This window comes from Pezoporus occidentalis, unplaced genomic scaffold (genome assembly GCF_034315485.1).
Source record: "Pezoporus occidentalis ecotype Australia unplaced genomic scaffold, CSIRO_AGI_Poc_V1 ctg108, whole genome shotgun sequence".
NCBI classification, from domain to species: Eukaryota; Metazoa; Chordata; class Aves; order Psittaciformes; family Psittacidae; genus Pezoporus; species Pezoporus occidentalis.
The window spans coordinates 4,097,886-4,124,372 of NW_026912865.1; the positions used below are offsets into that span (position 1 = coordinate 4,097,886).

The 26,487-nt window shown below is 50.1% G+C and overlaps 1 protein-coding gene across 4 annotated transcripts in view; it reads right to left on the bottom strand.

Annotated features, from left to right (window-relative positions):
- Nucleotides 1-26,487, bottom strand: part of LTBP2 (latent transforming growth factor beta binding protein 2) — a 71,538-nt gene that overhangs the window by 35,430 nt on the left and 9,621 nt on the right. For all 4 annotated transcript variants that reach the window (XM_062623939.1, XM_062623930.1, XM_062623920.1 and 1 more), the window contains exons 3-6: nt 21,627-21,870; nt 3,538-3,719; nt 2,090-2,260; nt 308-508 (exon numbers count right to left, since the gene is read on the bottom strand). In XM_062623939.1, the coding sequence (XP_062479923.1) occupies nt 308-508; nt 2,090-2,260; nt 3,538-3,719; nt 21,627-21,870 (798 nt within the window). The remainder of the gene's footprint in view (nt 1-307; nt 509-2,089; nt 2,261-3,537; nt 3,720-21,626; nt 21,871-26,487) is intronic.

A 26,487-nucleotide genomic window follows, 5' to 3' on the forward strand; every position in this document is an offset into this window, starting at 1 on the left:
TCTGGCACCCAAAGAGCATCGTGCCATCAACAGTCACAAGGGAGGAGAGGTAGAATGACCCCAAAGAGAACTCTAGTAAAGGTAAGACTGCATCTAAAATACTTCTCTGCCCAAAACCTGGATAAACCTATCAAAACTTCCCCCAGCAACCCGAGCCCTTTGGAAACCAGGGGAACTACTTTTCTGACCACCTGGCCTGAAAAGCCAAGTATAGGAGACAGTGGCCTCCTCAGGCCTGTGAATGAAGATCTGAGGAGCACCAAAGTAGAAGACAAATGCAGGGTCTGCAGTTACGAGCCACGCTCACCCAGCTGGTTGGACAAGGGCAGGGTGTAGGTGGAGTGCTTCATGGAGCTGCCAGCCAGGGTCTTCGGGGCTCTCCCTCCTTGCTTCTTCTCCAGAGAGGGAACGGGCAGGTGGCAAAACTTCCCGGTGGAGTTGGAGGGGCACCAGCACTCATCCCGGCCCACACAGCGCCCTCCATTCAGGCAGGGGATCTGGCAGAAGTCTGCAAGGTAAAGAGAGGAGAGAGGCCTGCTTAGCAAGACACTGACATACTGCCTCTAGCCAAGGGGCAGCTGCGGGAGGCCACACAGCTGCATCCAGGCCAGCACTAGCCCCACGGTGCTCAAGGAGCACGTCCAGCTCCGGGCTAGGGTCAGCACTGCAGCCTGGATGCAGCCTGGGGTCCCTGCTGTGCACCACCATCTTGCCCAAGCTCTGCTCAGGAATGGAGTAATGGGTTGAAGATGATGGGCTGTGGGACCCCGGCCAGCCTGGGTCTCCAGCACCCTGCGGGGCAGCCCCCCACAGCCAAGGTTGTGTTTCTGGCACAGCAGGATTCCTCAGAGTGGGGCAGGAGCTATGGCAGCTCAAAGTCAGAACAAGAAGCCAAGTCAGCACAATTCCTTCTCTCCTGCATCGCCCCTTCCCCACTTGGCAGGGTTTTTACTCCCAGCCCAGAAGAGAGCTCAGCGGGGATGGGAGATGCAGAAGGAGAGAACAGGCAGAGAGCCACGTCCTCAGAGCCTGTCTCACTGCCAGCCCTGGCCCTGCCAGCAGCTCAAGTGGGAGAATTGTGGAGTGGGACAAAAGAATCAGGAGCAATTCATCTGTACAGCCTCAGGAAATGCATCCACAGATAAAACCAAAGTCATGTCTTTTCTGGCCTCATTAGATGCCAGCAGCACTCCAGAGTGTCCCTCAGTGTGAGCAACACTCAGGCAAGGCATGGGATTCCCTGACACATCATCCTGACTCATTTCAGCATGAGCTGCAACGTTGCTGCTGCACATCCCTGCATGGTTTGTCAGGTTCATCCCAGGGGATGAGCTCTCACCCTGCTGGAGTTCATTTGCCCAAGCCCAGCAACCAGTTTTGTGGGAGGAAACACATCTTTGGACTCAGATGAAGGCAGAAATTCCTCTGACATCAACTGGTGTCCACAACAGCCAGACTTTACACTCAGTGTTATATGAATTTGAGAGTTAAAGAGGCTTTCAGAGGAGAAGTCCCACCAGGGCCTGCAGGCTGCTCCCACCAACTGGCTCCAAGAGGATGTGCCCAACCCATAGCTGGGCATCCCAGGGACCTGATGAGCAATCACAGCAGCTCTGAAAGGCGAGCAAAGGTTTCAGCCAGCCTGTTTATAAGAACAGCCTGCAACCTGCGGACAGCTTTCCTGGCTGCCACGTGAGTGAAAGGAGAGAACAGGAGGAAATTAGGTGATGAAAGTCAGCCCCAAGACTGGATGCCAACAAAAGCAGCGAGCTGGCTCTGAGAAGGAGGGGGTGGCGAGGCTTGGCCACAGGCCTGCCTCAAACACACGCACCCCCTCTACCTGGGGTGTCATGGAAACAGAAGTGGCTTGCCCAGGAAAAGAGAGCAATGAGGCAAGGTCTGTCTTCCTCCCCCAGAGACAGATGGAGTAAGCCCCAAGGATCCCAGGATGCATCTTCCAAGGCACTGAGAGGCCATCTCTTCCCATCTCCACAGCAGCCCAAGCCCTCAATCTGTAAAGGCAGGAAAGGCAGGACACGGAGAGTGGGGGAACAAGAAAGAAGGTGGGCTGGAGCCTCGGGGTGCTCACAGATGCGGAAGCCAGACTTGGGATCGTGGTCATGCCCTCCTTGGCTATAGAGAGTGGTGGTGTCTCCTTTCTCACAGCTGTTGTAGCAGCGCCCGCTCCGGCACGTCTGTTTGCAGATGGTGGGCGTGAAGACGATTTTTATCTTCCTGATCTTCTCTGTCAGGTTGGCCCCTATGAATGAAAAGGACAGTGCTAAGTGGAAACAGCATCTCTAGGCCATGGCACCAGTAATTCACAGCTAGAGCTCCAAAGCATTCCCAGAGCAGGGAGGGGTGTGTGTCCCTCAGCAGGGCAGTGTCTCTATGCCCCTTGCTCACTCCAGCCTGCCCCCTGCTCCAGCATCAGTAAGGGTTTGTGAACACATGAAAAATTCTCTGCCTGCCCAGCTGGAGTGGCATAACTCCCTGTGAAGGGACACATATGGACTAACCCCAGCATGGAGAGCGTATTTTACTCTTTAGGCAGTATTCCTTCTACAGCCATGTCAGTAGCCAGGAGACTGGCTGCCCTTAAGCCACTGGAAGATTTCCCACATGCACAGGCACACTGGTACCCATAAAGTAAAGCACAGGACTTGAGAAAACCAATGTCTCCCTACGGGTGTCCCCTGGCTTCATGCAGTTACCTGTGGTCCCCTCCTGGACCCTCACGATTCTCACATTAGATATGGGGGGAAATCACACTCAGAGCTCTCAGGGGCTTGCATAAAACAGGCATCAGACAGAACTATTGTTTAACCATGAACCAGCTTGCTCAACACCAGAGCCCTCCAACCCAGCCCACGGACACAGCTGTCTCTGTGGGTGTCCCCCTTGCTGTGCTCAACCCCCACTATCCCATTCAATTCCCACTTCCAGATTACAGCTTCACTTCGGCTCACTGTCCTGCTCAGAAGGGCTAAGATGCCACATGATGCCTCATTGAGGAATGACAGCTTCGGGGGAGCCAAGCTGCAGAAGACAACTTGCATCTGTCCTAGCTGGGGAGGTGCTGAGGCTCAGCAACTGCACGTCCCAGCAGCCTGGCCTGATCCCTGCTCATGTCAGAAGGCACCATGGGGGCAGCCAAAGGGAAGAACTAGATGCTGGTTGCACAATCTGACCTTGAGGGCTGCTCAGATTGAGGATTAAGCTGGGAGACACCATTCCTGCAGACTGAGGCAATCACCCTGACTGAGGCAGCATGCTGGGGTGATGTTCAACACCTCTGGGAGGCATCTGTCACAGCCCCTGGCTCCTCTCCCCTGCTGTCAGCATTTTGCTTCCCTGGTCTGTCCTCCTTTGGTAGGGTCTCTTTCTTCACCAATCCCAGCAATTCCCTTTCCATCCCACCCCGCAGCACAGTCGTGGGAATCCAGGGTTTCTTGAGGTTCCCCACTCACACTGTTGCCCTTCCCCATGACACCCCAACAAGAAGCCCTGAAACAGTGACAGCCCTGAGGGCCTTACCCCTTGCAGGCACAGTGTGCTCCTGGGAAGCCAAGTGTGGCCCAGAGCTGCCCTGCTCATGTCCGTTCCCATTGGGGAGTGCATTAGAGGTGAGTTGGCCATTGCTGGCTGGGTACCGCCGGACAGTCCGTGATGGCCCTGCATGCTGGGGGGAGACAGGAGAGCCAATTCTGCTCTGAGTCCTGTGGAAGAGAAAAAGTGAATCGATACTCCTCACGAGTAACTGCACTGACCTCGGCTGCCCATCACGCCCAAGGGCTGCTCCTTGCCCCACCACAGCAAACACAAGCAGCCCCAAATAAACTTGTTCTTATGGTGGGAGCTTTCGCAGGGTCTGCCTTCTCTGTCCCAAAAGGAGCACTGAAAAAAACAGCAAGGCAGTCAGAAGAGAAGCCACACCAAGCAAATAAACAAATCTTGGCCAATGAGTGTCACAAACAAGAAAGAATGACCAAGAACTCAAGCTTGTAATTGCAGTTACAACTTTCTGCAGTAACTACATTTATGGTTTCTGGTGTTTCCTGGGGACTAAGCATGGAGAAGCCGTCCAGCTCACAAGGTCACGCTTCTTATACCATGTAGACTGCTAGGCAGAGCTCTCTGCGTTAAACCAGGAAAACAGCACATCTTGCTCTAAAGCCCTTGCTTCCATTCCCTTTTACTAAATGGCAGCACTAAGCCTCCATGAGGGTGCTCTGTGCTTAGCAGCAAATGCCTCCCTGACTCTCACCTGCAATACCTGCAAGGAAAAAGGCCTTAGTACCCCAGGAGCCAAAACAGGTTGGCTGCCCATATGCCCCTTGAGTTTCTTTGAAAGTCCCAGCTTGGGTTGCTCTGCATCCTAATGTAGGTACAGACAGGTCTTCTGCAATACCCTACCCAACACCTCCACCTCTGACCAAATGGCTGGGGCAAAGAAGCTAGCTCTGTCCCACCAAACCTCCATCAGAAACATCCAAACCACCAGAGACATCCATCCCGTTTTATGGCTTTTACCATCTTCCCTGTCACAGCACAGGGGAGGTGTTACTGTGTCTACAGGGAACACAGACTTCTAAACCCAACAAGTCTGGATGATCGAACAAGAGTTGGCTGACAGCAGCTCTGGCTTACTGACATTCCTGGCTTGGAATACCAATAAGATGTGGGGAGATGGAAAGGGAACTAGTGCTGTGCTGGTATTCAAACAGGTCAAATACAATACACAAGGTAACTGTCAGCCAGCCAGCCTGAAATCAGCCCTGCGCAACACAACGGAAAAGATGACGCACAGGTCAATAATTTGGGAACTAAAGGAAAGAATAGAAGTGAGGTCAAATCAATGGGGTTTATGCAGAACCACTCTTGTCAAAGGAGTCTATTTTCATAACTTGATAGAAATTATATACATGCACACCGACAGTCTGAGAGCCCATGCTATTCAATAAAAAACAATAAACAGGGTAGTACAATGTCAATCAGGCACATGTGAAATGAATAACAAACTGGCTGTGTGACAGAACACAAGATGCAGTTGTCACTGGGGAGGGAATTAGATGGGTTCCAGGATGAATAGTACGAGGCCTGGCAGGATTCAAGGATTTCATCTGGAAATAAATATTTTTATTTCGAAATAAACATACGATTGACATTGATAATGTGTGCTGCTGACACACAGATCTGCAATGTGGTGTATCATGATGAGAACAGAGCAATCACACAGAGCAGTTTGGATCACTGTGGAGGGCAAATCCATCCAAGCAATATGGGGTTTTAATGAAGCTAAATGAAGAATTACACTTCTATGAAGAATGAATGCAGGCGGCAGCTGCAGATAGGAGACAATCCTGGAAAACAGCAATTATGAGAAGATTTCTGGGGTAATGACGAGCAATTACGTATTAACTGTCAGTTCAATGCCCTGACATCAGGGCAGTGGAACACTGCAGGAACAGGATGGTATTTTTGCCTCCCTACACATCCTCATCCCAGCAGGGTGTATGTATGTTAAAATATCACATCTAGCTCTGATGTGAAGTATGTCACATCTTCTAAGGGATGCTGAAAACTAGAGAGGATATGGAAAAAACATGACAAAAATAACTGGAGGCGTGGTGAAATGCCTTTCTGTAAGAAACCTGAAGTACTCCATCTCTTCAATTTAGCGAAGAGAAGATGAAGAGGTGCTCTGATTACAGGGCACAGGTTTCTCCACAAGAACAAAACACCAGGTGTAAAGAGCCTTGTAATCTAACCAAGAAAAGCAAACTATGAAACAACATCTGCAAAACAAAGCCAAATGATTCCCTACTACAAATCATGCCCACATGCAGCAGTAGAGCTGTTTCCCTTCTGCAACGTCACCCCAAGTACTGGATTCCTCAAGTCCCCATACAATTGCTTCAGGAGAGGAAAATGTGCCACTGGGAGATATCACTGCAATAGTGCAAATGTAACTAAAGATGCATAATCTGTGCTGTCCCAGAGGTGATTTTAGGTATCTGTTGATCTGTTGATTGTTTCTGGCTTTGATCTGTATGAATCCAAGAATGAATGGTTTTATCCCAGAGACAGAAGTCCCTGGTGCAGATACTCATTACCTAATTGTTTCTAACATAGGAAAACCCTGAAAATGAGGGCTGAGCTGCTGCAAGGAGGCACAAACAAGAGTCCTGAGAAGAAGCTAAGTTGCACAGGTAACCATGCTGCTAGACAGACACCCAGCTTTGCAGGCTGAAGGTCCATATGCTGTCTGGAGCCTGGCTACAGGTCATTCAGGGATGCAGACACAGCAAGTGGGATTGGTCAAAGAGCACAGATGGTTCACAAAATTATTGCCTGCTGATAAAAATCTTTGTTGTCTTGTTAAAATCAAGACGTAAACTAGGATGAGGACAGCAAACAGCTCTTGTTTTTCAATGACAAGCAAGAACTAACCAGAATGATTGCAGAGAAATGCATTTTACATCAGCCCTACCTTAGTCCCTATCAGCCTCTTTCGGAAGCTCTCCTGAGATTCTGCAGAATACCACCTACTCCTGATGACCATAGGAGCCAGGCACGACCTGCCCACACATTGCTGAGCTACTAATTCAACCCTGCTGCCAGCAAAGGAACTTCTGGTGCCTGTCACCTACTGCTTTTTTACCTATTTTGCTACTCCTGGTTTTGTAAGTGACAAAGCAAAAGCTGTATGGAGCTCTGCAGAGGCTAGGTGAGAGCTACCAAGACCTGGAAGCTCAGACACATTTGCTCTCTGACGACAGACCCCAAGCATAGTCCTATGAGCGAGTGTGGCTGAGGCTCAAAGCTTTTACTGCATATACAGAAGCACCCAAGGAAAAGAACTAAGAGTTCCCTAGCCCAGCAATTTTCACTGTCCTAGTGCTGGTCACTTGAGGGCAACTTCAGCCCCAAGTTCTGAAGAGTTGCTGTGAAAAGATGACCAATGGCATAAGACAGAGAAATATCAGCTCCTGTGCCTGAAAGTATCCACATCCTACCCATCCTTGAGGAAGGGAACATGCTAACAGGGCCTGGCTGGGCACTAATAATTGCCTGCCTGAAGGAATTACACAACTTGGCTTTAGGTACAGTTCCTGTCATTCCCAGGATCATAAGATTTTGTAAAAGAAAAAAAAAAAACAAAAACAACCAATGTATGAAGAACTTTAAATAAAATAATGATTAGCATTTCAGTTACCAAAAAATATATATAGAAAGGATTATATGCACTTACTGTGAGGGGCAGTGCCAACTTCACAAAGGAAAAATGGTGGAGGAACATTACTCCATAGCATGCAACACTTGAGGAAGAGACATCCTACTGGGATCCTGTTGGCAAAGCATCCCAGTGTGTGCCGCAGTGGGGGGAGGCAGATTTGCTTTGAATTAATTTGTTTATTTGGTTCTATTCGAGGCAGATGAGCTCTGGGATTTGTGGACTGAGTTGAGTAACACCATCCTACCCCAGGCCACAATGGCAAAAGCATCTTTCCATCTCAGTTTGCCAGCCCCAATCCATCCCCAAGTCACGCCAAGCAGCTGGCTCATGGTTAGGGAATACAAAACATAGCTTTTCCCTTCCAAACCTTCAGCATTAGTCTCTGCTGGGCAGAGGGCGACTGGCTTGCTAGGAGGGTCTCAGGAATTTAACCTGAGCTCACCACATCAGCACAGACCTAGCCGGAAGGCACTAGCAACCCCTAACCATTTGGTGGATCTTAATATGTTTGGCTGGAGTTCGCTCAGTTCCCAGAGATCTTCCTTGCCACAAGTTCTCTCACTGGTGCGGTTGTCCTCGGGGTAAGAGTGAGGATGGAAAATAGATGTGGTGGCTCCAAATGAGCAGACTGGAGAACTTTCTGTACCTTCACTGCTCAAAAAAGAGGCACTGAAGGGACAGAGGATGTTGATACCTCAAGGACTATGTTGCAGGACAGCTGAAGTCCCAGGGCTTCACATTTACTCAGCCTTAGACTCCCTCAGCACAGCATTACTCACTTCCACACTTTCAGCCAGGCACATGGCAGCACAGATCTCTGCAAAGAGGCAGTGGTCTCTTCCTCTATAGCAACCACGTGTCAAGCAGCTGGTTTCTCTGTTCCTCAGCTGTCAGAGCTGCTGACAGCTTTCTCCATGTCAAGCATAGCCTGTGGGGCAAAACCAGCATGCAGACTTCTAGGACACCTCTCCTTCTGGGCTGTGCTGGGGCACTCACCTCTGCGGTGTCAGGCTAACAGTGGCAGCAGCCACAGGAAGAACACTGGTCAAGGAGGTGGAGGGAGCAGCATTCTCCTTACAGGAGAATGGATGTATGTGCTCCTGCGGATCTGTACCAGACTGGTGTCTGAAAGGTCACTGGCTGAGAGACCTCCATCACCAGCACATGGAAAGTTTCACTCCTATACATATGACATGCTAATCAAAATTAACAGATACTCGAGATGGAATGGAGCTGTGCAGACAGAGTGACCTGCAGCAGTAGATAACTACCCACAAGCACTTGTAGCTGCCCTCTTCTGAGGAGCAGGTCGACCTGGACTCCTCATAAACCCGTAAGACATGCTAGGAGAACCGAGGGAGACCTGGTCCCTTATATTCTAGTGGTATACACCCCTGCAGGATCCAAATGACACCTGTATGGCATCCAGCAAGGACATCCACACCTGCCACTGCACCTCTGTCTGTGTACAAACACTTTATTCTAAATCAGTTTGGTTACAGGTTGCACTCTGCTCTATATTTACTTTAGAGACAGGAGGCAAGAAGAGGTACGGAAGTGTTGTATTCCCTGTATACGACGGGTCTCCTGCCCAGTCCCAGCTGAACCTGTAAGGTCTCTGTTCCTTGCCCAGAGGAGGTGAGAGCTACCTCTCACCCTGCTGAGGGCAGCAGGCAGAAGACCAAGCTGGCAGGCTTCCAGCAACTGCACAGCTGAACGTGAGGACCTCTGGTTTCTGAATCAACCACATGTTTTTTTTAAGCCTGCAGTTTCAGGACTAGGTACACAGAATCACAGTAACTAAGTCTAAACCACAGAGACCATGTGGTACACAAAACAGTACTGTTTTTCTAACCCACTGTATATAGAAAGCATTTTTTTCAATCTCTGATCACTTTTTGTGATCTATAGTTCTCTGGGTAAGCAAAAGCTCATGGAATCCAGGCAGGTACACAGCTGTGGCTTCTCTTAGTGACCTAAGGCCAGGCATGCTCCTTGTGGCTGGAGGCAAAGGTGGCAAACTCTTCAAAGCACTTCTCTCCCTCAGCAGCAACACCTCAGTCTTTCCTGGATTTAGCTTCTATGAACTGCTCTTCATCCAACTGTTGACTTTGGCCAGATCGCCAGTGAGCTGGGAAACAGTGTTTTTTGTGTTTGTGCAAAGGAAATGCAGAGCCAAGTGCCACAGGAGCATTACTGGGTTTTCATCCAGCCTGCCTCACCCTCTCCTCAGCCAAAGCCTGACTGACCATAACAGGGTGGATGGCCTGAGGCACTGTGGAGGCAGTGAATCCTGGACAGTGTGGTCAGCGGAGAGGGGTGCTAACCCTAGGTAAGCAAGGGCTGGTCAGATGAGGATTGCAGAGTAACTTTTGCAGCTGGAAACAAATCTGTGCCCCATTGAGCGTGAGGAAGAGATGATAAAGACCACGGAGACCTAAGGAGTAATTCCCATGAAGGCAGTAACTGAGAGGGACAGCACTGTCCAAAATGAAGCTGAAATGAGCAGCCCTCAGAAAAGAAACCATCTTCCGAGAGTTCAGACACCTCCATCCCAAGGCCTGAACTCAACAAGCTCCATTTCTCCAAACATAACCAGTGGGATGCCTGGGATGCAACTGCTGCCTCCAGCCACCCGGAGAGGCAGTGGGGCTGGGAGCAGGGTCCCACGGAGGGGAGCTGCTGCAGCATGGGGTAAGGCCACCCCAGCTCCTCCACCCTCCGCCTGCGCACGCAGCTCCAAGGGGAGGGCTCAGCCAGGACAGGGGCTGAGTCATGCTCAGCCCTGATAACCAGCCAGGACAACAGGCGGGTTCTCCCCTGGTTTTTAAACGCCGAACAATGCACTCGGTGTCTGTCTTGTCCGTCTGCCTGTCCCTTTGGCGAGACGCCCTCCCCACTTGGGGCCACTGGGACCAAAATCAGTGATTCACTTCCCCCTGTGTAATGCTCGGCAGTTGTTGATTTTCCACTAAAGCATCACAGAAGAATGGGCAGTCTCAACACCAGAGTCTGTGTCTACAGGGGAGAGAGAAGCAGCCAGCCTTGGAAGCAGCAAATTGACCGCAGACCAGAAACTTCCCCTTTCTTGGACTCTGCACAGGTTCCTCAGCAGGCAGACAGGATTCATGGCTCAGCCTGCAGGCCCCGGAGCACAAAAGAGGCATAGCTTAGACAGCAATCAAGTTTATTATCAATTAGCTCACAAACATGCTGACAAGGATGACAGCTCTGTCAGGACTCGGGGAGGAAGGGGGAAACCGCACCATACAAGGCACCTGACTTCAAGCCCACCCACAATATGCCCATAATTCCTGTCTCAGTTTATCCTCCCCTTGAGGAGCAGACATAGCTCTGAAACCTGCCTGCTTCGGGCTTCCCACTGTCTCTCCTGTAGCTGCCTTTAGCCCTGGTACCCTCCATGCAAGTCAGGGACACAAGAAAGTCCAAAGCCCTGCTCTCCAGAGTTTGGTGGAAGGCAAGGGAAGCTGTCCTGCCCAGAAGAAGGGGTCACCTACCTCTTACGGGCAGGAGACCTTCCCAGCTGGGCCAAGCAGGACCTGTGTACCATGAAGGTCACAGGAATGACCATTGGGTACCTTCATGCCCAGTTCATCTGCAGCCAGATCTCACGCCAAATGAGACACCAGACACCTGGACCATCACAGGGACATTAAGGCGAGTGGCAACCCTACTGCTTATCATAACAGAGCTCATCTGCCAAGGTGTCTCTTTGCACATTCACCTCGCAGTGCCACAGGCACAGCTCAAACAGTCAGGTCATGGGGCAAGCAGGAAGGGAGTCATCCAAATCCTTCCTTCACTGCAAGACCTGGGGAGCACCCACAGGCAGAGGTGCCACTGACAACACCCCTTGCCTTGGGCACAGAAAGCACTGCCAAAGTGGGGCTGCACAGACAGGACATAGCGTGTCGGGCTCCCTGCCCCACATGCACACAGTGCTGCTGGCACATGCCCAGGAGCCGTGTCAGCCCAGCACCACTATCCCTTGCCACAGCTAGCACATGGCTTGTCACAGAGCCCACACGGCTCTCAGTTTGGGCTCTCTCCTATGCCATCTTGCAGTGGCAACTTCTCCCTGTTCCGCCTGACATACATGCCAGGGGCTGGCTGAGGTTTCTCTGGGTCTATCACTACAAACTGCAGCAACAGAAGTGCAAGTCTGTGGCACAGTAAAGTCACTGAATGTATGCCCCATGCCACCAAGCTCAGTCCCACCATCACCACCTCCCTGGGATCTTTCTTCTGCTGGCCCCCAACACAATGCTGGTGCTGTAGGGACACCCGAGCTGGCTCCCAGCCTGCCATGTAGTGCATCAGAACAAAGAGGGAGAAGGAGATGGGCTGTGAACTCTATTTTTATCTGCTCAGGAGTTGCCAGACACTGCATAAGTGACCCTCTCTAAGCACACAGACAGCTAACAAGTTCTTTTCAACCAGTCTCTGAGGATCTAATTTGCTTCTTAGCCAAAGTGGTGCTCACACATCCCCACACAGCTCTTTGCTGACATTAAATGCCCTTCATGCCACCCGCCACTCTGGGAGTGCTCTTCTTTGCTTTCTTGTATTAGGGAGTGAGCAACTGACTCCCTGGAAGAAGTCCAGCTCTCCAAGCATGGGAACAGCACCTGCCTGGCCCAGCAAAGTTGCAGAAACATGTCCTGTGCAAGGCCATGACATGGGTTGTCACCAGGAGCAGGAGATCATGCCCCTGGCTGGATCTGTCAGACCCTAGTGCTAACCCATAACCTGTCCAGAACTGTGATTTCCAAATGGCAAGCATGACGAAGAGCTGTTTGCAATCTGCCTGTCTCCAGAGCTCAAATGCAGGCCGGTGCCTCCCAGGAAAATCAAAATGTAGCCTACAACCTCTCTGAGATTCCAGTGAAGCAAGCAGAAGAACCAAGCCAGGCTACTCAATTACAAATGCCACATCTGGGCCAAACTCTGCACACTCCATACGCTAAACCAGGGATTTAGAGGGAGGCCAGGCGAGCTTCCACCCCCTGGCAGAACCACCCAGGCTGGCCTGTGTTGTGTGCAGAGAGTAGCAGGCGAGATGGGTGACTGTGTAGCCCTCCTCTCCCCAGCACAGACGCATGCTCCTTTGGGCTGAAGCAGTGAGAATACTGCTCTGGTTGGCTCCCCTGACTGCTTGCAGGGGATGGTGTTCAGCAGCGCAATCAGCAGTCGCAGCACTGCTGGCAGACACAGTCATACAGCTGTGCTCATGCCTTGGTGAGACCCTTTCAGATGTATCTTAACAGCTGCCACCACATGAGGGTCTCCATCAGTGCCACCACCTTACTGGAGATATTAACCTACAGCCACAGCTTTTACCCTGTTCCAAAACCAGGTGTAAGATGCTGGCACAGTTGGAGAGCTGGGATGTCCACTGTGCAATGTAACCATCCCACAGAGTTCAGCCACCACTACCAGCCACGGCAATGCCACTGCTGCCCCTCTCCTCCTCCCTGTGCTCCACAGCACAGTGAGCAGCAAGGTCCTGCCTGGCAGGGGAAGGACCTGTATTTAGCGCAGAGGCACACAAGAGATGAGGACAGCACATCAACCTGCCCTTGTGCCCACAGGCATACCCAGCTCCCCAGCCCAAAGAGCCCTGTGTCTCCACAAGACACAACTGTGAGCTGAGGACCCAGTCCCTGTCTAATGAAACCTGCTGCAGAGGCATCAGCCAGTGAAAACCTCCCTGCCAGCTGCGGGGAGGTCACTCATCTGCCCTGTACAGTAGAGAGAAAACAAGCACTCTTGTTTCATCTCCATCTTGTTGACTAGAAACACCCCCTCCACCAGGCTGCGAGCTTCAAAGCCCTGAAAAAACACTTCAGCCTATTCATCCTCACACCCACATGCACCCTGGGGAGTGGGGGGAGGCAGCTGCCTGCCCCCTGCTTTACACGGGAGACTGAGAGGGCAGGCAAGCCTCTCTCATCCCAGGCGTGTGAATGAGGTGAAGAGCTTGCGGCTGCAGACACACACAGAGGGCACAAGAACAACAGGGTGGAAAGGAGATGTGTGTAGTCCTCTCATCTGGAGAAGGGAAGGCTTTTCATCTACAGCAGGACGTGCTGGGAGGTCTCCCACTCACCCTGGGAACACTGTGGATCTAAGACATATCTTAAGCTAAAAGAATTGTTGAACACCAGCAGGACTTGGCCTTTGGATCTATTGGCTTGATGTAGCTAGGTCACATCTCTCCATCTCCAGCCACATGCAGGATTTCCTCACCCACACTCAAGCCATGAGAGCTGTGTTGCGATGTGACATTTTTCTGCTTGCTCTCAAAGTCTCAGCCCTGTTGGGGATCAATGAGCATCCCGGTGATTTCTATGCTCTACTGTTCTGCACTGCCTCCATCGCTCCAGTTGCTCACTAGCCATAAGAGTAGAGCCTGGGTAGGGACCAGGAGCGCTCCTGGCCACACATGCATGATGCCTGATAGCAAAGCCAGTGCTCCAGGAGTACCATGACCATGAATCTGCTCTCGCACCTCTCCCACGTGACCTTCAATATCCACACCAAGGATCAGCAAGGGAGGAAGCAGGTTTCGTGGCATCCCCAGTGGGAAGCGGTCTGGAGCAGGCAGAAAGGCCTGCCTTGGCAGCTCCTGGGCCCCAGCTCCTCAGCAGTGCAGCTCCAAAGCAATGGAGAAGGCAGAGCTCCAGTGTCATTATTAACCTGTCATTACACCCCTGGAAGTGTTTGGCACTTCACTGTTGTAGAAAGACTCGTAGCTGAAAAATTAGCATGGCCACCCTGCCAAGGCTACAGGCAACCTAATACACCCTGTCTGCCCCCTCCAGATAGCCTCAGCCTCCAAGTATGCTCTCCATTCTTCAAGGCCAGTGTTTGGCTCAGTTTTGCAGATGTGGGTCTGTTAACCATTCCCCTCAGCTCCCTCCCTCCCTCGTTTTGTAGTTCTCAGAATTCCTTCCAATTTGTCAAGATCTTTTTCTGGCAATAAGGAATACATCGACTCGGTGCAGGACCCCAGGGTGAAGAGGAAAAAACCCATGAGACTCAGGTCTTTTGCCTCAAAGGTCCTACTGCAGCCGAGCTGCATTACTCTCTGGTGCCTAACTTGCTGTTCATTCCTACTCTGCAAAATCTCAGCCTCTCCTTCTTCCAGATTTCTTCCTCCCATGGAGAAGTGTTTCCCTTCAGCTGTAACAGATATTTTTCCAGCCTGAATCTCTTCTTAATTCCTGCCTATATGTTTAATTTCTGCACGTCCCTGAAGAGAGTCACCATGCAAGTGAGACAAAAATGAGGTGGTGCGGAGAGCTGGGTACCAATCCCATCCAGCACCAAGGACTCAGGGCAGCTTTTCTCAGGATGCTTCTGAAGAAAGGAGAGGAAAAAAAGCATCTATTATATGGGAACTTCTGCATCTCCATTTCAATCGTTTCAAATCAGCCTCAATTCACCCCTTTTGTCTTGCCAGCACTTGGTGATTTATGGGAAACACTCGAAACCAAAGAGAACAGCTTTGATTTTGTTCTAGTACCAGCTTAAACCAAATAAGGCAGCATACAGTCAGGTGTGAGAAACCGCAGCATAATCCATACGCACAAGGGAGCTGAAAGCAGGCTGGATGACAATCCTAATTCAGGCATGCGGGAAAATCTCTCCAGCATTTGATCATGTGGCCTTAGCACTCTCCTAACATCATTCTTTTTTACAAAACTGCTTTATAAATTGTATTGTCATAAATGTCTCAAATGATAGATGTATAGTATATAAAATAGGCTATAAACTGGATTTTCTGTACTACCTAACCTACCACATGTACAATGCATTTGCCCTGCACCCTGCTCTCTTGCAGGTAGTATCAGACTATGCCAACGGTAGCATTTTTCTTTCAGTTAGAAAGGATAGTGCATTTGAACATTTTCTCCCAAATACTAGGGGCTCAATTGAACTATAGGAATGGCTCCCAAGGAGGTGCAGAAGAACCAAGCCTAATGTAAAGACCATATTTGGAATTTAAAAGGAGCCTGAAAAGCCAGCTATCCTCTTGCTGCTCTGAAGTGTACACAACCCCCTAGAAAGTAAATACATAAAACACATAAACCAGAATGGTGCTGACAGCTTTAAAACACTAAAAAGTAGAGCAACTGTATCTGGTGCCAGGCTAGAGAAGGTCTATCATGTAATTTAAAAACAGAAGTATTTTATATAAGAAAAATGACATTTATGCTCCTCTTGGGTACCTTGAGTTTTTCCTTTAGGCTTCCCAGCCAGCTTGCCAAGGGCTTTCAACTGTGTCAAAGCAGGAGAGGGGCTGGGATCTGGAGCTTATGGAGATCTCATTGCGCTGAGTGGAATCTCTTCTCACATATTCTCACATGGCCTGGCACTAGATTTTTAGTTTCAACTTTTTAACAAGGGCTCAGATATCCACTGAAAGCTGGCTCTGGATCAAGGAACGCAAATGCTTGGCCACCTTGTGAAAACTATATTGCCAAAGGGAAGCACCTTAGAATGCTGCAATTAGGGCTTATCTGCACCGGGGAAATCCATCATTCAGGTAACAAGCATAAAGACCCCGCAGTAGCAGAGGCAAGGCTGGCACCAGCGGTTTACCCCAGGAATTTAACATCACACGCTAAGGATTTTCTGGGCTGGTTCTATCCCAAACAAAGTAGGAAACCTGACACAGTCTACGCCATGGGAACGCACTTAGGCTGGCGGGTGCTTCTCAGCCAGGCTCAGCTTTTATTTTCTCTGCTATTTGGGTAGTAGTGAATTGTAACCTTCGTAAGTGTAAAGTGAGCAACAGTTGTGAGCAGAAGAACAGGAGGTGTGTTCAGTAGGTATGTGGCTAGTATAGACCCCCTCCTAGTACTATGCACACCCTGGACAAATAGTCCTGGACAGTCAGCAGCAACACAAGTAAGGCAGTAAAAATCTTCCCCTTTTCTCATGAATATGGAAAAGTTCAAAGCTGGCAAGACAGGAGACTCCAGATCCTGCTTTAACAATTAAGGCAAATCCGTCTGTTTGGAGCAGCATGTTTAAAAATCAAGTGATCTCACAATGAACTTTGATTTCACTTACTAGTCCTCAGTGACAAGCTGATCAAGGTGATTTTGCCAAGACAGTTCTCAGTGTCATGTTTTTGGTGGCCACCTCAGGATGGAGACCTTTAGGTTCACTCATGGGCCCCATTCTCCTCTGCAAAGGACTGTGCTAGCCATCTGTCTGCCACCAGAATGGAACCTGGCTTCAGCCCATTTTCAAAAGGGGGGAAATACACTCTCTTCATCTAGCAACCTCTGCCACACACCCAAGATCCTGCCTTCTGCTTGCTCCCTGCTGTTCTCATCCTTCACTTCCAGAAGAGAGAATAGACATTTTGGCAGAGCCTGCCTGCTGGCATGTGGTTCCTGGTGTCTCCAGGCCAGGAGCTCTTGCCACAACTCCTCAAGGGCTGTATATAGCCCTTCCTCTCATCAGGAAGGGAGGAGATGTCTCTCCTAGGGTGTTGAAGAGGAGTCTCTTGAGATCAGGAGTCCATGGGGCAGGCATGTTGCAACTCAGCCTCTTCCTTTTCCATCCTGCAAACACCAGGCAACTCCCAGGAACTGCCTTGCCTAAACAGAGCCCTCTCAGAGGAAGCTCCCTGCCCTCAAGACCTTAGCTGCATTAAGCTGTCTGCACAGTGTCTCAGCACCTTATACCACAGCTATATCCTTTTCCCTTGCCTGGGTTACCAGGAAAATGCTTTGCAGGTCCCAGTCATTGCTTCTTTTCTGTGAAGAAGAAGGATGCCTTGCTTCCCAGGACACACACCCCATCTGGGCAGCACAGCTCCCTTGTCTCAATGCCAGTTACAGATGTACGTGTGGCACTCCTGCAGGGGGGCTCTTTGTCGGGTGGCAGTGGCAGGACCCTCCTCTCATGCTGCCTGGAATCAAAGGCAGTGGCTGTCCATCCTGATGGTGAGGGGCAGGGGCACAAACCTTTTCCACTCTGCTAAATAAACAGGAATTCTGCTGATACTCCAGCCTTAGGAAAACAAAGCTGTTTCCATTTAGCTCGGCTTCTGGACCGAGATGCAGCTCCACCTGCACAATCATCGTCGGGGTTTTGCTTCTCCGGGCAGAGATTCAGGCTGAGATCAAGAGGAGGAAGGATCTGCAGCTAGTCCATGCCGGAAGGGCCTCTAACACCCCCAGGATTTTACTCTCCAGAGCACTCCCTGTTCCAAACAGCACAGTGCAGGGGCCTCCAGCTTCTGCAGCAGCTAACAAGGCCCCACAGGCTCCCTCAGACACCCAACTCTAAACTTCCGCTGAACCATGGCCTGCTGAAGGAACTTGGGAAGTGGTACTCATTAGCCTGTGTTTCAAGGGATAAGTCTGAGCATCTTCACCTCTGCTGCAATCAAAGTAAACTCAGAGATACCCTTCTCCTAGCCATGTCTTGCCCTGGGCAACGCTGACCTCAGGTAAGGCTGGGTATGCCGCCCTCTTCAGTCTCAGGAAGAGACGGTGAGCACCATAAGGGCAAGGCAAGGATGCAGTGACTCTTCCCCAGCAGCTCTCCAGAGGCACTACTGGCTATGTGTAACACCGCAGCACCGACACCTGTGCTCAGCACAGCTGTTGTACACTCTGGCTGGGCAACACTCTGGCTGATGCCCACATCCGCATCCTCCTGGGACTGCCAGCATGCCCAGAAATGGATCTATGACAGCTACATTGCAAATGACCACATATCCATTTCCTAACCTCCACACCTGCCAGGTTAAAAAACCTCTCAATCTCAACTGGTACACCAGTTGTGTATGACAAGTACAACCCTACTGTCAAGGTGCTGCTACTCCTCACCAAGGCTGAGGGCAGAAGACTGACAGTCACTTAATCTTCTGCTGTCAGGCATGCTTCCTGGGCTCTCCCAGCAGGGAAGCCACAGAAGGCACCACAGCTTCTGCTTCCAGGTGTAAGTGAGCTCTGGAGAGCCTGAGCATATGTACCAGAAACAGGGCCATGGAGACAGGCACTGCCTAGTCATGCTCTTCACCAAGGCTTTATAGGCTTCTCCAGACTCCAAAAGACTTCCTACCTGCAGATCAAGCTACTCACCACAGTGAAGAGGCAGTCATTATAAGCAGCAAGTTCAACTAGCTGAGAAAGTGAAAACATTTTAAAGCAGACCTACCCACTCAGGCAAGTGGGGAATATTTTGGTCCAGGAAGCTCCTGAATAACCCAGGAGGCTGCTCTCCTAACTCTTTCTGAAGACTAACTTCACTGAACCAAAATCAACCCCATCTCTACTTAGAGAGCAGGTCTCTGGGGAGGATTCATGGTTTTTGTTTCATTTCATACAGCTGTTCCACTGCATTAGAGCTTCTGATTGCTAGCTCCATACAAACACAAATAAAGCCAATATACACATAAATAAGCAAAAGGAGAAAGCAAATGTACCCATGTGAGGATTCATTTTCCTGCCTTGCTGCAACAAGATGAAGCTTAGAGGTCTATAAGCTCCCACTCTTGCTCAATTCCCCCTTGTTAGCAATGTGAATGTGCAAGGAGGTTGGGGACTGGTTGCTCATCCTGGGTTTCACAGTCTTCTCACAACAACTGACCTGGAACCACCAGTGTCGTCCATCCACCAAGACACCCAAGTGCTTCTTGCAATTCTGCCCAATTCTCCTGGTCCCCATGATTTTTCAATGAGCCAATTTAGCCCAATGGAGTGGCAGAAGATTATCCTTAATTTTGCTATGTGAACTGAGCCAACTCACCCAAGGGCCAGATGAGGACTAATGCCAGTGCACGGGAAGGAGTGGGAGGGCATGGCTAGGTGCACTAACAGCAAGAATTCACTTTGGCTGCAGATGCTCACTCTTACAGGCTCCACAGCTAACACAGAAGTTGGCAGGCTGAAGGGACCACTTCAATATATTTGGGCAAGAACCAATTTAACAGCAACAAGACTTTTAGGTCATGCTAGCTGCATGCAGTATGTTATACAGGCCACAGACAAAACCAAAGCAACTGAACTGTATGGGAAAATACCCAGGGGCTGCAGTGAGGCATTTCAATGCTGACCAGTTCCAGGGCACAGATAGCCCCACACCAGCCTACAAAGCAGGGCTGCTACACAATGCCCAGGCAGGAAAGGCAGCAGCTTGAAGCACAGTACCCAAAGGGGCAGTGAGAAATCCCCCTTGGAGACATGCACAGCAGCCTTGACAAACCCTTGAGGATGGGTCGAGAAAGTAGCCAGTAGTGGATGTGTCCCAGGGTCCTACTTGAGGCCATCGCAAAGGATGGACGTCAAATGCTCTCACTGAAGTGTGGAATAAGGCAATGTTCTATGGCTTCCATGGGGAGGGAAGGAGGAAAAGCACGGCACAGTCCTTAATGGAGTCCTATTTCCCTGGGACAGCGCCAGAGGATTTAAGGTACCGCAGGCAGCTGGGCATTCAGCAATCCCAGCTCAGTGACTGCTAGACACCGCGTCTGACTGTGCGGACAGGAATGCTCTGCCAGTGCGGGCACAGCCCGCTGTCCTCTGTGCAGAGCCTGAGGTCATGTTCCTTACTGGGAAAGCCTTCAACAGGTGCTCTATCTCGAAGGGCACCGCTCTCCGTCCCCTGCAGCCCCTCCACACACCATGGCACACAGGGGTAGGAGGAGGTCACCACTGTGGGGAAACTCGTCAGCAATGGCTGGGATTGCAGGCATGTGCTAGGGCTGCGTGCTTGCTCGGGCACCAAGCCCCTCTCAGGGCAGTGATGACAGGGGCCTGGCCACCTCTCCCCATCAGCATCACCTCTGCCTTGACTGAATTTGGTTCCCATCAGATTATCTTTCATTTGGGCACTGAGGTATGCCAGCTTCAGTGAACTACCTCGTGTCAGTCAATTCCCCATCAGTCATTTGAGCCCCTCCAAAATTGTAGATGGCTGAAAGTAAGTGTCTAGAAATGTCTCCAGCACACGAATTGCCTCTGCTTCAGAAGAGACAGAAAGGCAACAGCTACTTTAGGTGCAACAGGCATGTTAAAATCAACTTCAGGAACAGAGAAAAACAAAGGCCAAATTGTTCTCTCCTCAGGCAGTTCTAAGTGGCACTGACAGAGAAAGTCAAAACAGCTCAGAAAACAGAAGGAAGAATGGAAGTTATCTCCTGGTTAGGCACCTGGAATTTGCTGTAATGTTTTCTTGACTATGACTGAGGGACTTCTGCTGGAAGCCACATATAAGTTCCCTGCTATGGTGGCTACCAACAAAACCAGTCATTCTGGCCCAGCAACTGTGCAAGCAGCAGCAAGAAAGACATGGGCCTTTAGGGGTGGTGCATCCTAACACTTCGCTCCCGTAGCCGTGGACCCTTACGGAACAGCAGAGATGATGTAGGAAAAAAACCGACCAAAACAAAGCCAAAACCAATCACCATGTGTGGGTTGTTGTATAGCAGCAGGCACCATTCCCACCTCTCCATCTCCACTGAGCCGTCAGCAAAGCAGCAGTGCTTGGCAGTGCTTGCACAGAAAGGCACCTTTCCCACCTTTACTGCCTTTCTCAGCAGAATACCCACAGCTCCAGCAGGACTCCACAAAACCCAAAGCGTGGAGGAGTTGCAGCTTGGGTACAAGAGCACCTCAGCACTGATCTGAGGCAGCTGAGCTGAAACCATAAGCTCTTCCTCACCCAAATGACCGGCTGATGTCACCACTGTCATCCTGAGTTTAACAGACACCTCGGACCTCCTGCATGGGCCTCTGCAACCTCCATCAGCTGCATCTTTGTTTTTGTACCCAATAAACAGGCATCTGCCAAGGTGGCACTGAAATATGGCACAGAAATACGGAATGAATGGTTCAATAACAGCTAGAGTCTGCCAGGAGACATCTCTGAATATCATCGCTTTGTTCATACCAGCGCTTATAGCACAGATTAACAGCACCTCAGATATATGTACCCTTCTGCAGGTACTACTATTGCTCTAAACACATCCTCTTGGGAAAGAGATATAACCCGCACTCGTCCATCCACCCTGCTGCTACCAAATGGAGGCTCTTCACCAACTGGACATGGGAAAGTTGCTGAACTTCACAGTACTCTTTCCGCATGGGACCATTGTGAGCCTGTCCCATTTCAGCATGTGCCTGGGGACCATAACACAGTGCTGGGGACAAACCAGGTCCCTTGGAGGGACATCAAGACCCGATCCCCTTACATCAGCTCTCATAGGGTAGGAAGGAGCCTCCCTCAGGAGCCAAAGTGCCTGGTCTCACGAAGCAGAGGCTGTGGCCTGACTGAGCATGGCATTATCTGCTGTGGGCTTGGAGGAGCATCCTGCCAGGAACTGGGTTTAACTTACACAGTCGGGATGTGCCGTGGGACGGGTGCCTGAGCCCCTTGCACGGATGTATCCCTCCCTGCCGTGCTGGTCCTCCTCCGCAGGGAGCTCACGGAGGGCTGGAAGGCGGCAGCGGCATCAGGTGGGTGGTACTCCTGCTCGGGAACAACTTCTTCACACCGGGAGCCCTGGAAGCCTGAGCGACAGGTACAGACCTGGGGCCGGCTGCAGGAGCCCTTGTTCTGGCACGGCGGGTCACAGACAGCTGAGGAGACACAGAAAGGCAGTTAGTGGTCATGGGGCTCAGCCTCATGGTGGTGGCACCCGTCTGGGGCAGCACAAGAGTGGTTCCATCTCTCCTCTGCAGGCAGATGACCTTCAAAGTCACATACTTACTGCTGCCATGGGTCCCTAACACAAGGCCACCTCCATCAGAGACTTGCTTCTGCTCCCACTTCTCTTCACTGGCCTCTGCAGAGCTCTTCTCCAACAATACTCATTTCAGAAAGCTCAGAAATAAGTAGCATGGTCTGTAGAGCACGTATGGCCTATCCCTGCCCACACCACTCCGGGCAAGGACAGGACGTCAACCCCAAAGTAAGGGATCGAGCGTTACCTTTTTTTGGGTTACCTCTGTTTCGGGGTCTGATTTGCATGATCCTCCTCTCCCCCACTGCGGCCTGTCCCCCCCCAGAGCTTTCCAGCTCTCCCTCCACAGCTGATTTTGGAGTCACTGCACTCAAATTCCTCCACAGCTATGGGGACTTACAGTTCATTAACTTCATGCCCAAATCACACTCTGAGCCTGTGTGTGTTCCTAATTACAGCACACCAGCTTCAGTTTGCACCCTGGGAGGAAAGTGCTGTTAATTATATGCTGGACCCTAACACTTCTCAAGTCAACAAATGCCAATTACTGTTTATAGCCCAGACAGCAAGAGCCAGGAGACCACAGCCTGCCCAGGTAGGACCAGGCTCACTGCTCCGAGCAAGACTAATAGGAAACACACTGGAAAACAGTATCATCCTTCAAAGAAGGAAAGGGCCGTCTGGCCAAAGAGTAATGAAAACTTGTTCGACAACACAAGGTGGACATTAAACTCCAGCTGCATGGGAACCCTGTGGATGGGTTGAAACATGCATCCATCACTTCTGCTGAGGACCCCTTCCTCAGGACAGCCCCAGGAGGCTGCAGGAGCATCCAACATCCCACCATCTTCGCATGCGGCTGCTGGGCTTTCCTAGCACATTCCTCCCTCTCTGGCTGTGCTCTCCATCCCCATGGGATCCAAGCACACCTGTGAGAAACACTGCTTCTAGACAACAAACACACAGAGAGCTCTAGCCTCATGTGCCATCCTGTTGTCACCAAGCAAAGGAAGTCCTTGTTCAGACTCTGAGGTCCTTTCACAGCCGTATCACCACCACAACCCTTCCCTCACCCCAAAACTGGACTGCCATCAGCTTTTCCTAACTAGATCAGGGATATGTTGGCTGGAATACTTCATTTGACTGTTATTACCATGTTAACACTCAGGAAGAGAGAAAGATCTCAAGACAAGGGAGAACCCAAGTCACGTAGAGCTGTATAGGTTAAAGCCAGAGGTTTTGATGAAATCCCCCAGCAAAATAAATCAGCCACCACTGCAGACTCTGGAACAGAGACAGGGTCCTAGTCAGGCAGGAATTAACCGTGTCTCTGGGAAGTCTGGCACTCCAAAAGTTGATGTAATTTATAATATAAAACTCAGCTGTGATATAAATAGGCTGCCAGTCCCCACTATTATCTCGCAATAAATTCCTGTTTTAACAAACACCACCAGCCCAGGAAGCCTGCCACTGAAAACAACTGCTTCACGTGCTGAAATACTGCAGAGCCGCGACGCCAGGACCTGGGACTACAGCAGTTCTCACAGCCTCTCCCACTAACAACATTCATAGTCGTGTTAGGCTGTGCCCTTCAGCAGGATGGCAGTGATAAGTGACCAGGCACTCTAAAAAGCCCTTAAGGCAACTGACACAGAGAAGAGAAATATTCCAGCTCTAGGATTAATCCCCTTCCCAGTTGCCTTTGCAGACTCAGGCAGCACTTGAAAGAGCTTTAAAAAGTCACTGGTTTTCACTCAGTCCAGCTCCACAATGTAGGGAGAGCAGATTGTTCAGTGGAAGTACTGCCAAAGCCAAGTGTGTAAAATCATGAGTCAGATCCCCAAAACCATAACAATGACAGAAGAAACAAGACAGTTTGTTTGGAATCTTTCTCTTTGCTTTCTGGTTTCTGAGCCCAAGGGTTACTCTGAGATGTTAATCCCCAGCTGTGGGGGCTATGAACAGTTTCTGTTAAGATAACAGCCACTCATGTCTTCTCACTGTAGTCCCATGTAATCACCTGTTCCAGGACCTGTGGCTTTAGGGAAAGCAAAAAGAGTCATATCAAAACTCTTAATAAGAGGATAAGTTTTGGAGCACTGCTGAATTATCATTAGTAGCAATGACAGTTTGTTCAAGAGCATCTAGCAATACCCTCACAGATCAAGTCTGGTGCTGTCTAGCCCTGCAAGTTCACACTGCAAGGATGACTGTGGCATGACTCTGACCACTCACTTAGGCCAGGCAGTCAGGACCCTCAGAGGGGAAGGCCACCAAGTGCAATCTCCATCACCTTGCAGGCACACTTCGCCCAGGATTGAGCAATGACTTTGCAAGGTGACATTCAACTACTGTGCCCCTGTTGCTTTGCACATGCTCTAGGCCAAGGAGAGTGGTGTAGATCTTCACTGTAAGCAGCGCCTGCTCAGTCCCATTTAAATGCAGGGGAACCTGTCCATTCAGCTAGGCATCAACAGGAAAACTGGGAAGATGCTGAAGGGCTTGTACCACTGGGGTGATTTAGTCCACTTTCTCATGGAAAAGCTTGCTTATTGATGCAGAGTGAGATGTAATCTCAGTCTAACTTAAAGCTCTGATCATGTCAGCACACCCAGAAGGGGAGGATAATTTAACACAAGCGAGAGATCTGTGCAGGCTGACAGGCAGGGATAACAACAGCGATGAAGGAATAATAAAGGGAAAACAGAACTTCAATGAAAACCAGTCTGAGCTCAAAAGACAGTACAGTCAGTCTGAGTGACTGTACAGTACAGTCACTGTACAGAAGAAACCCAACAGGAGAGACCATGTGAATGTCACCTTAATTCTGCAGATGTGTAAAAGCCCCAGATGCTAATGTGTCTGTCTGAAGACACACTGTGAGACCACAGTAGAGCTAGCGACTCATTCTGGAGTCCCTGTGCCTTCATCCTGTATCTTAACTGCAAGACCATCTGTATGAGATTAGAAAGCACATTAATAGGTTTATTCCTTCCCAACATGCTGATTAAAATGTTTCTTTTAAACTTTAAAATATCCATGTCAGGAAAAAATCTCACCCTACATTACCAGCCCAGGCTGCTGTGTTGGGAAGTAACAAATAACCATAGTGAATAATGCTGATGAAAGTAAAGGCGGATGAACTAATGTCGGGAGGCTGAGCAAAAGGATTCCTTTGCTCTTAAGCAGAAGGGAAGGATGATGAGCTAATAGGCAGCAGCTAAGTTATTGACAAGTGCACACCACAGCCCCTGCAGTCCCTGAAATATGAAGAGCGCAAGGCGGCTTCTGGCCAGCTTGTGCGTACGGGTTTCTTCTCCACCAAACCCAGGACATAAAGGCCTGAGTCTCACCCCAGGATTTAAGTGGTCAGAAACTGTGTAGATGAGGCCCTCAGGGACACAGATTAGTGGTGGTCTTGGCAGTCCTGGGGTAGCAGTTGGATTTGATGATCTTAAAGCTCTTTTCCAACCTAATTGATTCTATGATTCTAAGTTAAACAGGCAGGAGGTTGGATGAACTCCTCAGACCCAAATACAAATGTAGCTCATTATCCCTAATGTCCCCTCCTGCGGGATGCCCTGTATGCAGTTTCGCATGATGAGCTGGCAGCATGTGGGTAGAAAGCAAGCCCATTGCAAGCGGGTGAGGTCTTCCTGCTAAACCCCCTCAGCTCATTTCCACTTTCCCAAGAAATGTTGGTGTCCCAAAGAGAAAGATTACTCTTTTTCACCCTCCCAGCCACTGATACTCTGATAACTCCCCAAGTTCACACTGCACTTTGGTCCTCAAAGCTAGAACAAGCCAAAAGGCTAGAGACACCTGCCCACAGCTTGAGTTCAGTCATATGCAAGAGATATTGCAAGAGAAAAGTCCCTGGAGAAGCATGGGTGAAGAAGGAAGAAATCACCATGCTTGGTAGATGATAGGAAGGAGATAAGAATTTGGCCTACTGTCTCTCTTGTACCCAAGCTCAAATATATGAAAACCAAGGTCCTGCCCAAGACCCAAATGCCAACTTCTTCTCTGCTCCATCACTCTAAGAGGTTCCCTCTGGCTGCATTTCTACCCTGATAACTTCCCTGAAATGCCCATATAAAAAACCATGGGATCAGACACTAAACAGCATTACAGTGCAAAAACTAACTGGGACAGGCTGTCCAGCATGCCTCGGCAGCCTTAAAAACAGAGGAACATCTCCAGCAGCTTGAACTCCAGCAGAAAAGCCCTGCGAGGGAGGTAGCTGGGAATGAAACGATGTTTACACATCACCAGTCCCCCCCTAAATCCTGCCTGAGATTTACCATCTCCTGTCAGAGGGACACTGTTAGGCCCAATCATGTTGACGGGGACCTTTTAATGAATCCATGGGGACAAGGGCCCAGCACCTGAGCAACTGCTAGACAGCCTGCATGGCTGTGAGCCCAGATCTACTGCTCCTATGAAAATCCCTAACGAGAGAAAGATGCTGCCATTGCTGGCCCCGCGCTCTGTTTACAGACACTGTCTGGCA